Source organism: Nestor notabilis, unplaced genomic scaffold (assembly GCF_000696875.1).
Source record: "Nestor notabilis isolate BGI_N333 unplaced genomic scaffold, ASM69687v1 scaffold16664, whole genome shotgun sequence".
NCBI classification, from domain to species: Eukaryota; Metazoa; Chordata; class Aves; order Psittaciformes; family Psittacidae; genus Nestor; species Nestor notabilis.
The window spans coordinates 54,871-69,552 of NW_009927046.1; the positions used below are offsets into that span (position 1 = coordinate 54,871).

At 44.0% G+C, this 14,682-nt stretch overlaps 1 protein-coding gene across 1 annotated transcript; it reads right to left on the minus strand.

The window, feature by feature from the left end:
- Window positions 1-10,565: 10,565 nt before the first annotated feature.
- LOC104405233 (tolloid-like protein 2) lies at window positions 10,566-14,467 on the minus strand (the record flags this gene model as incomplete). Its single annotated transcript, XM_010013882.1, has 6 exons — window positions 10,566-10,700; window positions 12,024-12,274; window positions 12,994-13,207; window positions 13,787-13,877; window positions 14,031-14,085; window positions 14,257-14,467. Coding segments are annotated over 6 exons (957 nt in total), but the record flags the coding sequence as incomplete, so codon positions are not given.
- Between the last annotated feature and the right edge of the window lie 215 nt (window positions 14,468-14,682).

The window sequence follows — 14,682 nt, forward strand, 5'->3', positions numbered from 1 at the left end:
TTGGTACAATCACAGCATACAGGGTACTGTTCCAGCTTCCTTTCTAAAGTAAGGGAACAAAGATCCACAAAATTACTAGAACTGGTTAAAAATATCTGTAAAGTGGTGGGGGAAGGAAAGGGTCTTTTCAGGAAGAACTGTCAGTGTCTGTCTACCAGAATGCTTCATGGCATTCCTCCTTCACAAAGCAAGTTGACTGTCTCTTTAGTGATGTGGGTGATTTTTTCACTACTGAGGAAGGAGAAGTGATGCTACAGAAACTCCTAACTCTACCCCAGTACTGGGGAGGTAGGCAGAACACCAAGACCCACCCCATGGGCTGGAACAAAGGAAAAAGGTGACCAAGCTAAACATACTATAAAACATCTTGGCAGTGTTTCTGGAGCTGGGTAACACCATTTTGGAGTGAGAGGATCCCTAAATGAATGATGTCCTGTAGGAAGTGATAGAGAAATCCACTTAAAAACAGTGGTGATAGTTTGGTTGGGGTTTTTTGTTTGTTTTGTTTTATTTTTTAATTTCCTGCTAGTTAACAGACCACTTGGCAGTGCTCCTTCAGTATTTTCACATGAGTTTCTCTTTTATCTTTATAAAACTTAAACTCCTGGGCTGAGGTCCAGCCTTTGATAGATAGAGCAGAGACAGTTTGAGTGCCAAGGGATGTGGTCCTGAACTTGCAGACAGCTGCAGAGGATGTTGAATAAGGTTTCTGATATGGGGGTGTAGGCTTGGAAGTAGCAAGGCATCCAGGAGATGAAGGGTAGTCACCTGATTCAAGCTGTAGTTCTTCCACTGGTTAACACAGACCACCACCAAGATGACTGCAAGGACCAAGGTCAGAATGCTGGGTATCCCTGCAGCTACTCCAACCACCCAGGGCTCATACTAACTTAATAAGAAAGACAGGTCAAATGCATGCAATGTGATCTTCTAACTCTGTGTTTTGTAGCCGAGTGAGTGGCTACCATACAACATCAAGAAAGGCCAATGCAAGGAACAAAACCACAGCCCTGGATCAAAACAGTGTTGTCCAGCACAGATGTACTGCACACTGGGACTGACAGAAGAAGAAGAGATATGATTTCAGAGGGAAAACATTCCATGTAATCAATTGCATTAAATAATGAAACAAACTCTTACCCCAGAAGAACAATCTGCCTGGGCAGTTGTGCTTCCAGACGTATGTACAGAAGTCTAGAAATAAGATGGTTATAGAATATTTACAGAGACGTGTTTCATACAAAGCAAGCAAGGAGAAAGGCTAAGTGAGCAGTTGCAAGACTCCAAAACCAGCATGTGGTCAGTAACACATGGAGCACCCAGCTGTGCCCTGAAGTCATGGTCTGTGCTTGCCAGTCATAAGCAAAAACCTAAACTCTGGTCCTACCAACAATGGTTCTAACTGAATGAAAGGAATATGTATTTTTCCTCAAAAAGAGGCTCAAGGCTGAAAAAAAGCATATGCAAAGCGTATACAAGAGATACGCACATATATTATGCCAGAGAAAGCTGGATTCAGAAGGAAAAACAGCACAAAGGGGAATGGTAAACCCCAAGAAAAGATGTGCTTTTACCAGTGTCTTCTCTCTGTCCATGCCATGATGCTGGAGGCAGCAGCCTGCACAGCCTTGCCTGGAGGATCAGTCTGTGCCTCGCAGATGCAAGGCACACAGTGCAGGGCACTGGCAAATCTGGTGTACCTCAAACAAAACTTCATCCATAAAAGCAACAATTTCTCTTCCAGAATCCCATTCCTCAGCTCCTACAGATAACATGACGGTGAGTCATTAGTTGATCTTCATCCTATGCAATGTACTTACTGACTTTACAGTTGTGTTGTAAAACGGTGAGAAAGATGTTGTCTCCTGTAGAGAAATAAAATTAAATTAAATAATATTAATACATTAATAATAATGATGATGAAGAATTAAACCAGAACTGAGTATTAGCTATTGGAAGATGCTCCTGGCCAGGTGTGGGAGTTGGGAGGGGTGCTTCTGAAGTGACTGGAAAGGATGGCATGAGAATATATTCATTTGAGCTGAACAGGGAAGGCATATTCCAGAGAAAACAGAAGCCATGCCATGCTATTACAGAAAGTGATATGAGGAAACATGAACTCTTTTGCCTGAATTGTTTATACCATGCAATACCTCTGAGTAGTCAGAATCTGTCATTTAATGCACTTACCCTGACAGCTCCTAAGTTAGAAAGGGTAAGGCTTTCTAATTTAGCTCCCACTACGGCTTGGGAGCTGAAGTTCAATGGTAGCTTGTAAAATAGCAAGGACTTGCACCTGCAACCTTTGAGCCCCAAACTAATCACATGTGCCTGCTCCTATTGATTCAAGGACAGCTGAAAATGATAGAAACACATTAACTCCTCCCTCACCAAATTGTTGACACACATAGAGAGAGGGGTATTCAGAAGAGTCTCTGCTAGATGTGCTGTCTGTCTGTCAGCTGGGATACAGAGGCACTGCCAACTGGGAGGAATGCAGAAAAAGGCTTGGAAGCAGTTGAAAGCTGCTCTTAACCTCTTTTACTGATGCAGCTCTACTGCTGGTAGCCATGCTGGGTCCATTACATGGCGAGTTCTGTTGGCAGCTGGGGCTGCCTGCAGGGATCGGTGCTAGTGACAGTGTTGGGAATGGTACTGCAGAGCGGCTAAGCTTCAAAGGTTGACTATCAGGACAAGCAGTGCAGAAGCCTCCTCTCTCCTATAATCCAGGGCTAAGTAGTATGCACTTCTGTATTTAACAGCTCTTTTAGACAGTTAGGCCCAGTGTTATTCTTGAAACCTAGTCAGTCCCAGAAACATGTAAGAATTAAATAAACTGGAATGAAACAGTAAAGCTGCTGAGGTATCTCTTGGAACTGAAACTCTGGTGCTCTGGAAGGTGACAGGAAAAGGCTGAGTTTCACTTTGCATCCACAAAAAAAAAAAAAAAATCAAAACCAACAGTAGTGAGGGAGCTGGCAGAAAGCTGTCCTTTCTGACTGCAGCAAGGTCTGCTGCCATGCGTTGATGAGGGGCCTGGTTACTTCAGAACAAGAACAATGCCATGAAAGCTTGCCAATAGCAGTCTGGATATTGCAGGATATGAAGAAGGAAGGCTCAAAATGCAAGCAAGGTATGGGAGATTTGGTCTAAGTCCTGCCGTCTAGGAGAGTGACACATTGCTGCAAGTTGAGGACCATAATCACAGCAAAGTCAAAGAGGGATGAGATTATTGAAAGAACCAGAATTCATCCTCCCTTATAGATGCCAACTGGAGCATTGTTTATAAGCGTGGCCTTTATATGCAAGCTATGGACATTGTACTGGAAGTATAACCTCTGAACAGCTTGGCTTATGGAACCACAGATGTTGGAGAATGCTATTGAGCATCCAGCCACAGCTAGCAGTTGGTCACTGAGTGAAAGGGATTTCTTTCAGACTCTTTAGAGGTGCAGGTATTGCTGCACCCAGGCTGCCAGCTGGCAATGAAATACTGAAGAGACATTTCTCACCCAAATTTTCTACTGTGACTTCCTTGAACTTCATCACTGAAACACACCTTCTTGAACAGCTGACCTGTTAACTTTTGAGCTTAGATTTTCATATCTGCCTCTTCTCTGAAGCTGTGAATTTGTTTTCTTTTTTCTTTTTGGTTAAAGACAGTGTACTTAATAGACTTTATTGTTTCTATGACTGTACAGACAAGTAAAATGAAAGTTTGAATAGAAGGAGCCACAAAAATAACATTTGCATATGGTCACTTCTCTCTGCTCAAGTTATTTGTGAAGTTATATTTGTGTGCACAACTGACTATTTACAAATTTAAGTTGACAGCTAGGAACAGGTCTGTTATAATAACCTAGTTAGTAGCCCTTGATTTGAGTAGAAATGTTTTTTCCTAGCTTATTCAATCACAGTTCCAGACCAGGGTTAAATATTTAATTTCTTAAGATGGGACACTAACAGACAGACCATATAAGTAAGATCTTACTTAAAAGGAAAAGCCTGGTTCTGCACTTAAATCTTTAATAGGTGACTTGAGGGTACCGGGCATTTGTGCTTTCCTCTGACGGCCTTTAATTACAAAATGTGGGATTTGGGATATCTTAAGACTATCATATTTGGAAGCTGGAGTGTCCAACCTGCTAGCAAGCGAATATAGAAAGTTATAGCAAGACTGAGAAACAGGCTGTCTCTCTCAATTGTACACATTGTACATATTGTCTCAAGTCACTTGCAAAAATGAATTGGTATGCAAGTTTGTATGCTAGCCATGTCAGGAGAATCAAGGATGTCCTTTACATGAAAATTACTATTGACTTCTAACTTATTTACTTAAAAAAGAAAGAACAATTGTAATCCTCCTGGTATTAAAACTCCTGATCATTGCTCTGAAATTTCTAAATGTAAAGTGAAAGTAATTCAATATTGTGATATCCTTCTATGCTTGCAGGGCCCCTGCAGGCATACCCATAGATTGCCCTGACTACTCCAGAGTAATACTTAAGGGGCTCTGAGTATCAGTGACCCTGATGTGAGTCAGGTATTTTTTCCAGCAGGACTACCTACAGCATCTACTGTCTGTCAAGAGCACATCTTGGGTGAAAGAAAGCCTTATACTGCAGCTGAGGTAAATAAAACCCAAACATTGCAACCTTTCCCTCTCCCTTTTTGCCACTCAGTAACTTGTAGCATCCTGCAGACTTGTATGCAGGAGGGATCACAAGAAGACAGGCCTTTTCCCCAGCCAAAATCAGCATCACCAGGGGACCCTGCAGCTCAGTCAAGAGAGTTTCTCACTGAAGGGTGCAGAGAGGAGATGGACAAATGCAGTTAAGACACATATCCAGTGATCACATACTCCTGATTTACTCCTCAGATTTACCACAGATACTCCTACCTCTAAGCATCAATTCTCCAACATATAGATAGTACTCCCTTTCCTGTAGCTGTTCTCACACTTGCTTAAACTGCAATTGCTCATGGACAGCGACTATCTCCTCTTCTGTGTCTATACAGCTCTAGAGGTAACACCTGACCAGCTCTTGAATGGAGACAACAGAGGCTATGTGCCTTTCACTGGGGAGGGCTGTGTGAGGGAGACAAAGGGACATCCCAAGGGGACCAATACCAGGAACTGAAAGATCAACAGAGGTTAGAGACCAAAGCCACTAATCTATGATTTCTGTTTGTATGCCATGAACAAGTAACTTTTTGCTGTGCTCTCCTAGCTCTGCTATTGATCTAAGATCTGTGGAGAGCATGTTTTCAATGAATACTCGTGGAATTAATTAATTATTACATTTCAGAGGAGAATGCTGCTTTAGCCTCAGAGCAAGCTAGCTGCTGGGAGGAAGGAGGTTTCATTCCCAGCCACTCTCACCTGGCGATTTCCAAACAAAGAGCTTATGTGTTTCAGCAGGTCCCATCTCCCAGGACAGGACATCTCCTTAAGAAGGGTCCATTGCATGATCTAGGACACAAGCCTCCTCTTTTCTCTAACTGCCCAAAGACCAGGTGATAATTCCAGGACAGAAAAGCTGGGGCAGATGCTAAAACCCAAGCAGGTGTCTGAAACCATTAGTCGCACTATACATAAATGCAGAGCTAATGAAGGGGCCATCTTCATTGATCTGATCAGGGCAGAGAACAGGGAAGGTGAAACACTCCCAAGGAGCTATTCATCCAACATATTAGATTAACTGTTTGGTGGCCTCACCTCTCCTGCACTCTGACCTCCCCACCAATACTGCCATTCAAACAAGACCCAACCAACTCAACAGGACAAGTCCCACTCACCATTTCACTCTTCTTGAGAAATCCCTGGACGTGTTAAATAGCAAACTGCCCAACGCCACGGTTAGTGTTCCTTTTAGGATGACTTTCTCTTCCTGCTAAAAACTGAACGGCAGACCTGCAAAGAGGAAGAGGCAGTGGCATTTCTCTTGGGCTGACTCAGACAACCTGGCTGGGTCCCAGCACACCTGGTAAAACTATGTCCCTGACAGGGGCTGGGTCTGGCACGCTCCTGGGAAACTGAGCTTCAGGGCGCGGGGACTCCGCCTCTCCTCTGCCAGCCCCACAGCAAATAAAATCATTCCTGGCTCCCAGAGCATGTTTAGTATCTGCCACAGATGAGCTGCACAGGAATCCTGCTTTGCTTTCTAAGGTTAGCACCTCATCTGCCAGAGCACGTTTGCTGGAAATCCCAGGACAAAGTGAATATTTCCACTGGCTAGATGCTGAGACAAAGAGCCTGTCCCATCTGAGGCATCATTCTTTCTTTGAAGTGAACCATACCAGTGGGTACTCGTGTTTTTAAAGTACAAAGAATCTTCTGGCAGACAATGGATATTCCCTTCAGCAATTCACACTGGATGGTCCTTGGGTGCTTTCTGAAAAATTAAGTCCTGTTTCTAAACGTAAGCAGAGAAAATGAGGACCAGCCATGTCACACAATGATGGCAGGCAACCAGTGTGGAAAGAGACATGAATGGAACATGACAGTTGAACAGCAAGGAAGATATAAGCCTGCAAAAGATCTTTACACATACAACAGATAGATTGTGCACACAGTAAGAACCTGTCACTGCAATTGCAAATGTCTCTGTTTCTCTAATAGATGTGACTCCAGTTCGTATTCCACCTTCTATTTTACTTCCTGTTTCCCACCAGCTTCACTTGAGCTGCATCATTTCTAATGTTACAGCATTGGTTTGGACTGTAACTCTCTGTGCAGCTGAAGGCTGCTCGTCCTCACTTTGGAAATTATGTTCACCATAATTTCTTGACTGCACCATGCTTGTCTTGTCTTGGACTTGACTTGTCCACCATAATGACTTGACTGCAGCCTCCAGGCTCATTCTGTGCCATGATACTCTGGCACAGGAGGCTACATGGGGATGCTTATTCCTTACTTCATTTCTGTTGCTGCTTTGCCTTTGGGAACAGCTGAGAGGAAATTCAGTCACTATGAAGGCTTGAGTGGCTGTGACACATCACAGGAAGTATTTTGGGTGGTGGGAAATGCATGTACTGGGGAAAGAACACAGATATAATCCTTAGCCAGCAGGACAGACATCAAGCAGAGGATAGAAAGACGAAGAAAAGCATGCTAGGTGCTGCCTAGCTATTGAACAGTTTGCTACTACAGTGAGAGTACAGACCACAGCTTTGTCGTAACATCTACCTTGTGGTCATCCTGCTGTCCTTTGCACAGGAGTTTCATGTCCTGGGCTCTCTGGGACCTTCTACTGAAGGCCATCCCCTGTAGTGTGGTAAATGAGCCTCCTCTTTTAAGGTCTACTTATGGACTAATTCCCAGATCCCTGTTGTTTATTGCTGCAGATCTGCATCTCAGCCTAAAAAAGCACAATCACAGAACTTGCAACAGCAATGTAGCCCTTTGGCTGATCAACTTGTTCCTTTGCCCCACTTCATAAATTCTCTCTTGACTGCACAGGCCAAGACAAAATTAAAGGCTCAAGGGAAAGTTGCTTCCTGCAGAGGGTAAATCCCACCTGGTATTAGCAACAAGCAACAGTTGGCAGAACAAGGAATGTATTAAGAAATTTCCTCCCCTTGAGGAAGTAGTAAATGCATGCATACAACAGAACATGCAACAAAATCCACAGTCTTTAATGAACGCAGACTCATCCTGGGCACGGGTACATTTGCAATTGCCCCCATACCCTCCTTTCCTCCCCCTCTTAAAACATTATTTTAATTAGTGAAATGTAAAATCACACAAAGACCAGAGTACATATACACACATTAGAGGGACTGACATTTTTTTCTTTTTTTTCCTAAGAAACTTTCAGACATTTAGAATTATTGACTGTTAATCCCAGTCAGTACAGCAGAAACATTCTACATAGATCATTGGTTGAAATGCACAGTACAACATTTGCAAGCACATTGTCACAAGAGACACCTGCATGAATGCCAATAAGCATAATACATCTGTCAAACAACATTGCAAGCATCTGCAATGAACCAGTCTGGGAAAGATGGGAAATTACAAGAACATGGAACAAAGATGTTAAATAAAGTACATGGGAAGCTGCTACAGTCACTTCTCTCCGGAGTCATTGCTCCCATTAGGGAGCCAGGAAACTTGAACCACTGCTTACCACCTGAAACTTCCCTCTCATTCACATGGATCAGCGTCATGCTTTTATTTCCAGACCCAAGTCACTGTGGTTTTGCTTGAACAGGGGCAAGGAAGAGAAGGACAAATGCAGACCCCATCTAGCAGAGCTCAATTCCCCAGACCTGCATGGTCAAATAGCTTGAGATCAGAGGTCTTGCCTGTAAAAAGGCCACAACATTTGAAAAGAGGAACAAAACAGAGCTAAAAAACAAAACATGGCTTTATACAGCCTGCAATAAAGCTATAGTCGATGGTACAGTATTGTTCACATGACACTTATTAAGGCTTTGACTACTGGTCTTCTACATGCACATTTTATATACATATATTCTTGTGTGTGTGTGTGTATAAATTATTTCATTTTTCTTGTTCTAAGCAAGAAAATATTTTCATGCATTTGCTTCTCCTAGTATTCACAATAGAATCATAGAATCATAGAATAGTTAGAGTTGGAAAGGACCTTAAGATCATCTAGTTCCAACCCCCCTGCCATGAGCAGGGACACCACACACTAAACTATGTCGCCCAAGGCTCTGTCCAGCCTGGCCTTGAACACCTCCAGGGTTGGAGCATTCACAACTTCCTTGGGCAACCCATTCCAGTGCCTCACCACCCTCACTGTAAAGAACTTCTTCCTTATATCTAATCTACTTGGACCATATTCTGTTCAAGGACTTCTGGAGAGGGCTGGGTCTATTTTATTATCCATCTGGAAATGCCCTCATCTCCAGGAATGTTGTTTGTGCCTGACTAGGGCTGGCCCTACATTTCTCCATAGTCATATACCAGAGAGGAGGTTTCACCCCGGAGCCTGACAGTACATTGGTTATGTAAACATAGTAATCCAAGGATTATAAATACTTTATTAAAGCTAACACACCTCAGCTTTTAGCTCAGAATTGCCCATGAGTGCCTTAATGAAATATCATTCAGAATAAAGTCTTTTTTTTTCTCTTTCCTCCCCCCCCCCATATCAACAGTTCAATTTACAGTGGTTCCTTCAAAAGCAGTTTTCCCTATTTTTTTCCCAAAGAAGTGCTAAGCTACCTGTTAATTCTGCAAGCCCATGGCTTAGTAGCTTCCATGTACATAACTGCAACACAGAGCATGTCTAAGCCTTACAGCTCAAAGTGCTTTAGTCACCATCCTGCTTGCACCTCTGCCATGGAGTTAAGGGACTGGGCCATGGGCCAGCAAGAAATAGGGAGCAAGCAGAAACCAGCACAGCTCTCCCATTCCTAGTCCCATGCCTGAAGCTTGCACATGTTTGACAGGTGCCATCAGGTCGCCAGAGCTGACATGTAGCATGGCCTCTGTCCCTCTGCCTCATGAATACCATGACTACCTCTGGCCCAATATTTCCTCTGGTGAGATGCTCTGGCTAGCTGACGTTGAATAGCACTCCTGCGTTGCAGTGGGGAGCCTTGGGGAGAGCAGCTTAGCTGTGAAAAGGAAGGGCTCCCAGGGAAGTGGTACTAAGGAAAGGAAGCAGCATAAACAAGGCTGAGAAAGCTAATGTGGGTGGAGTAAGCAGGAGAGATTCCTTATTTAAGATAAGGCCTGGACTGCTGCTACAGCTCTCTGAGCTGCATTGCTTGGTAGTGTAATTGAAGCATGCGCTCAGCACTCCAATTATTAAGTTTGCCACCATCAGAGAGTCATGCCTTGCACCCCACCACAGCACTTTCCTGTCAGCTACCACCTTTCCTTTGGCCTCTGCATCGAAGTACTTCCATTCAACATATATCATAACAATTACTGCAATTCAGGCACTGGGCCCTTCTCGTTCACTGTGATCCAAGTAGTTAGCAGCCCTAAGGAGACTGTCCCTGTGACACTACCTAGCTCTCAACCCACAATAACCAAGACAATAAATAGACAGGACAGAAGCAGTGATGGAGTTTCAGCCATCTCATTGTTCACTTATTGCACAGAGTATTTTGGACTGGTAGGGGAGAGTGGGCGGCTTACATATTCCTTTGAGAAATTCCTACTGGGTGGCTGTCCACATCACCTTTTCCAGAAAATATGTTGAGACAGTTCACATGTACAGGATGCTTGGGAAATGTCACCTAGAAACAGGATACACAAGAGACAAAGGGTTTTCTTAATTCAAGCTCAGTCTTCACTCAGCCCCATGGCAAGCTGTGCAAAATACAATGTTTATGCCCTGACAGGTATGATGAGAAGACAATTTTTGGTCCTGGGTATGTTAACAAGAAAGGGTCATGCTAATAATTGCAGAGGCAAACCTTTGAGACTGGATTTAGTTTTAGCTACAGAAAATACTGTACACTGCATTTGGCCAGGTGCACAGAAGCTTCAAAGAAAAAAGGAAGAAAAAAAAAAAGACAAAGATCACAGTTAAATGTCTCAGTCTTCAGATGGAGAATGTCTGTGAGGAGCAGTTAAACTACTTTCTCATGTGCAATGCATCTTGAAATTTGGTACTTATGTATTCGGCATGAAAGCCTTTCTTGTTGATGGTATCATCTGTATGGAATCGAATCATGATGGAATCCCCTGCAGAGTAGATTTCTTCCAGGGGCTGCAGAAAAGGAAAGAAGACACAGTGGTCAAATCTGCAGGCTATATAACTGTCTGCACTATGATGCTAGAGTTTAGGCTCACAGTGAAGACAGACTGGCCATTAAACACAAAGACTGAATGCTCACTACCTCCTGCCCTGCTCTGACTTCCTGAGCATATTCTCTTGCTCTTTATATGCTTGCCTTTTCTGTTTGAAGACTGATGCGAGTCCACTCTACAGTCCCAGTTCTTCCACCTGTTTGATTTGGGATGGTTTTTTTGTGGGGTTTTTTTTGTGGTTTTTTTTTTTTTTTGCTTTTTGTTTGTTTGTTTTTTGTTTTGTTTGTTTGTGTTTTGATTGTGTTTTGTTTGTTTGTTTTGGGGTGGCTTTTTTTGGTGGGTTTTTGTTTTTGTTTTTCTATTTTTCCCCACAAGACTCCCTGGATATTCCTGTTCCAGTCTTCTGAGTTTGCTTTAATTTGTCCTTATCTTTTCAGGAAATGACACAATCCAACTGGAACCTGTTCAGCAACCAAGGTTCTCCCAGAGTTCATTAGCAGCAAAATAACTTAGCTACTTATCTTACTTGATAACACTGGTTATTTCCCCCACTATGATGATCTGCTCTAACCTCCCTGTGCTTCTCTCTGAGATCTACACTGTCCCAGCCATTCTCCATTTGTCAGTGTGCAGGCAGGTAGGTTACTACCCTGATGCCCTGAACTTCTTCACACCAAGCTGCTATCTTTTATGTTCCGGATCATTTCCCCAGTCTGCAAGGAATGCTTTCACACACCTGCTCCCTGATTGTCTCTCTAAATTCATTAAGAACCCTCTCCATTTCATTGCTGAAGACCTAGAGAAGTCGTATCCGCTGGTTTTAAAAACCACACACCATTACTTATGCTAAAAGACTCAGTCCTGTTAACAGGGACACAGTAACAGTTCAAGAGACAGCACATCATCCTGGAGTCAACATGCAGCTCTGCAAGTCCCTCCACCCTTTGCCATAGCACAGCCGCAATGTGATGTGGCTTCAGGCAGGAAGTGACTGAGGATGAAATTGGCCTTTGGAAGAAGTTTCCCACATTTACACAGCACTTTTGTGGCAGTCCCATGCTGCTGCACATGGCCCTGGACTAAAAAGGGAAAGGCAGTCAGCGAGGTTTTCAGACCAGCTCTGTGCATCATATAAAATGGCTGTGATCTGTAGCAAAATCCAGGCACACAAGGCATTCTCATCACCAGTTTGTGACACCTGCTCCTCTCCAAATAAAGTATGAGAGTATCCTTCCTTACCAACCCCAGTTATCCCTATGAAATCACCACCACCACAGCTTACCCCTGAGCCACAGAAGCGTCCCAGGCGGGGTGCAGTGCTGTCGTAACCATCGTAAATTTCCATGTAGTCATACCCACAGTCAGCCTCCTCCTCGATCTCAAATATCTGGAACAACAGCTCCACCCCATAGCCATCTTCAGCTACAATCACCCAGTCACAGTTGGTTTGACCTGGATAGTTGTTGTCCCCAAACTGAGCATGGGAATATAGCTCCTTAGTTTGTACTTCAGCCTTTAAGAGCCCACCACACTCTGGAAGAAGAAAAGGGCACAAACCAGTCTCTCAAAGGCCTTACCTCACAACAAACACTCACCATGCCACTTTTGGGCCAGCCATGAGGAGAGAAGACCTCCAGCCTGAAGTGCATGTACAACAGGGAAGGTAATTAACCACTGCACCAAACTAGCATAAACCAGTGAATTCTCCAGTCACCCATTAATCTAATGACCCACGTAGAGTACAGGAGCTTGGTTCTTTAGGTACTGAACATGCATGAAAAGAGGTGACCAGTTTAAACTAGCAGGATGGGATTCCTGCTACATTGTACTCTGGAAAACAGCATTATTTTAGAAAGCAATTGCTTAAAGGAAGACTTCACATGTTCTTTGTGCTTGTCCTGTAGCTGAAATTCTGATCTGGGCCAGTACATGGGCTAAGTTGCATCACCCCCTTTTCTGACAGCTGATGAGGAACAGAAGGGGTTGCTGCTCAACCAAACACCTCCAGTTTAAACAAAAGAACATGAGCAGGAATATTTGATATCAAGAGACCTCTGAACTGATAAGGAAGATGGCATTTATGGTATGGTGCCAACAATGATCTGGGAAATGGTTAGTACAATATACAATCACTTAAAATTCAGGCTAAGCTTATTTGGGTGAAAAGCATGTCCAGTTTTGCCTGGTAAAAAAATGCAGCGAGACTTGATGACATCTTATTGCACTGGGGTATTGACAGGCAACCAACTTACCTGTGCTGTGCTTTGCCTGGAAACCTTTTCTTTGCACGGAAGCATCAGAGTAAAACCTGAGGAACATCTTGTTGGTAGAAGCCACCACAGGGTCTGGTTTCTTGCTACCACAGAAGCGACCAAGGATGGGTGATTTGCTGTTGGGCCCATCATACATTTCTAAGTGGTCATAGGCACATTCTTGGTGCTGTTCAATCTCAAACTCATTGAAGGTCTACAGCAAGAATAAGGAGAATTAAGACAGACATTTGTAAATCTGAGTATGCAGTTTAGCGAAGTATGAAACGCCAAGTGAAAAACAGGTCAAATGGTATGTCTCTCCCACTCCTCCCACAGACTAATCTAGAATGGTGTGCTTTCAGACTAGAGTGATCTCAGGATGACAAAGCTCAGAATTTCATATGAATGTGCAGCATTGCTGCCTCACATGGGTGCATGACAACAGTTTTCAACTGCAAGCCTTAAATGCTCTTATTCTTCCTGTTGGGAATCCTGCCTAGCACACTGAATGGGCAGTTCTTCAGTATTACTTCCACAGAGCACAGTGATCCAGGCACTATTTTCCCCATTGCACAGCTTTGGGCATGCCCTGCCACATGCATCAGACCATGCTGTAAGGTGGGCCTTACACTTCTCCCTCAGAAGGGCTGGTCACTGGCTTTGCCACCACCTTTGATACAGCCCCACAGAGTGGCTCAGAGGGAGCAGAGGCAGGAGGGCATGTTACACCTTCTGTTAACAGAGTGACCAATGCTCCAGTCGTCATCTGGTGGAGTCTCCTCAAGAGTCTCACCCCTGCCTCATGTCCCTCTGAGACTTTCTGTCCTTTTGCAGGCCAGGGGCAGCCTCCTGGGATGCCTTCCTCTGAGCACCCCAAACAGGACCTATGGGGATCAACATCCCACTCACACAGTGCGGGGTGAAGTTACTTCAGCTCCTCACAATCCAGCCTACTCCTCCCCTCCCACTCACTGGTTACTCACTACTTTCACTCGGTGGCCAGGTGTTGCAGAGATGTCCCAGGTGCACTCTTTCACCAGTTTGGACTGCTCATCACTCCTTCTGCACCACTCAGCTTGTGTTCACAACCAGCTTGAGAGAGAGATCACGTGTTGGAGGCATCGAGGCAGATCTCACATGGGAACCATGTAATAACCTACATGCTCCTCTCTGCCCACCCTCACAGGGCATAAACAGGGATGGCTTCAGTCACTGAACAAGACCTTTTAATATTACTGCAGAGTTCTAGTGGGTTTGTCCTACACTCTTTTGAGCTAACTTGACAGCTGGTGAAATGGACCATCTCATTCCCCTGGGCCTCATTAACCTCATCCACCTTGTCATTCTCAGGTGCATTCTCCTGCTCCTCCATCTCATCTGCCCTGTTTCCAGTGATACAGTATCCAACCCCTCCAACCACGTTGACTCCGATGCTATCTACCTCAGCCTTGAGTTGTTTTGCCAGCTTGTAAAGCTGAATGGAGAGATCAGAAAAGGACCAGAGACTGTACACAGGAAGGCCATTGCAGCACACAGTAGGGGTAAGTGTGCAGGAAGAAAGGTAGTTTTGGCAGCAGCAAGCAGTTAGATCAGCTCATCCTTTCTCTTCTGACTCAAACCCAATAATTAAATTGAAACAGCAGTGACTAGTTTAATTGTGATGTCATAGAATCATAGAATCATAGAATA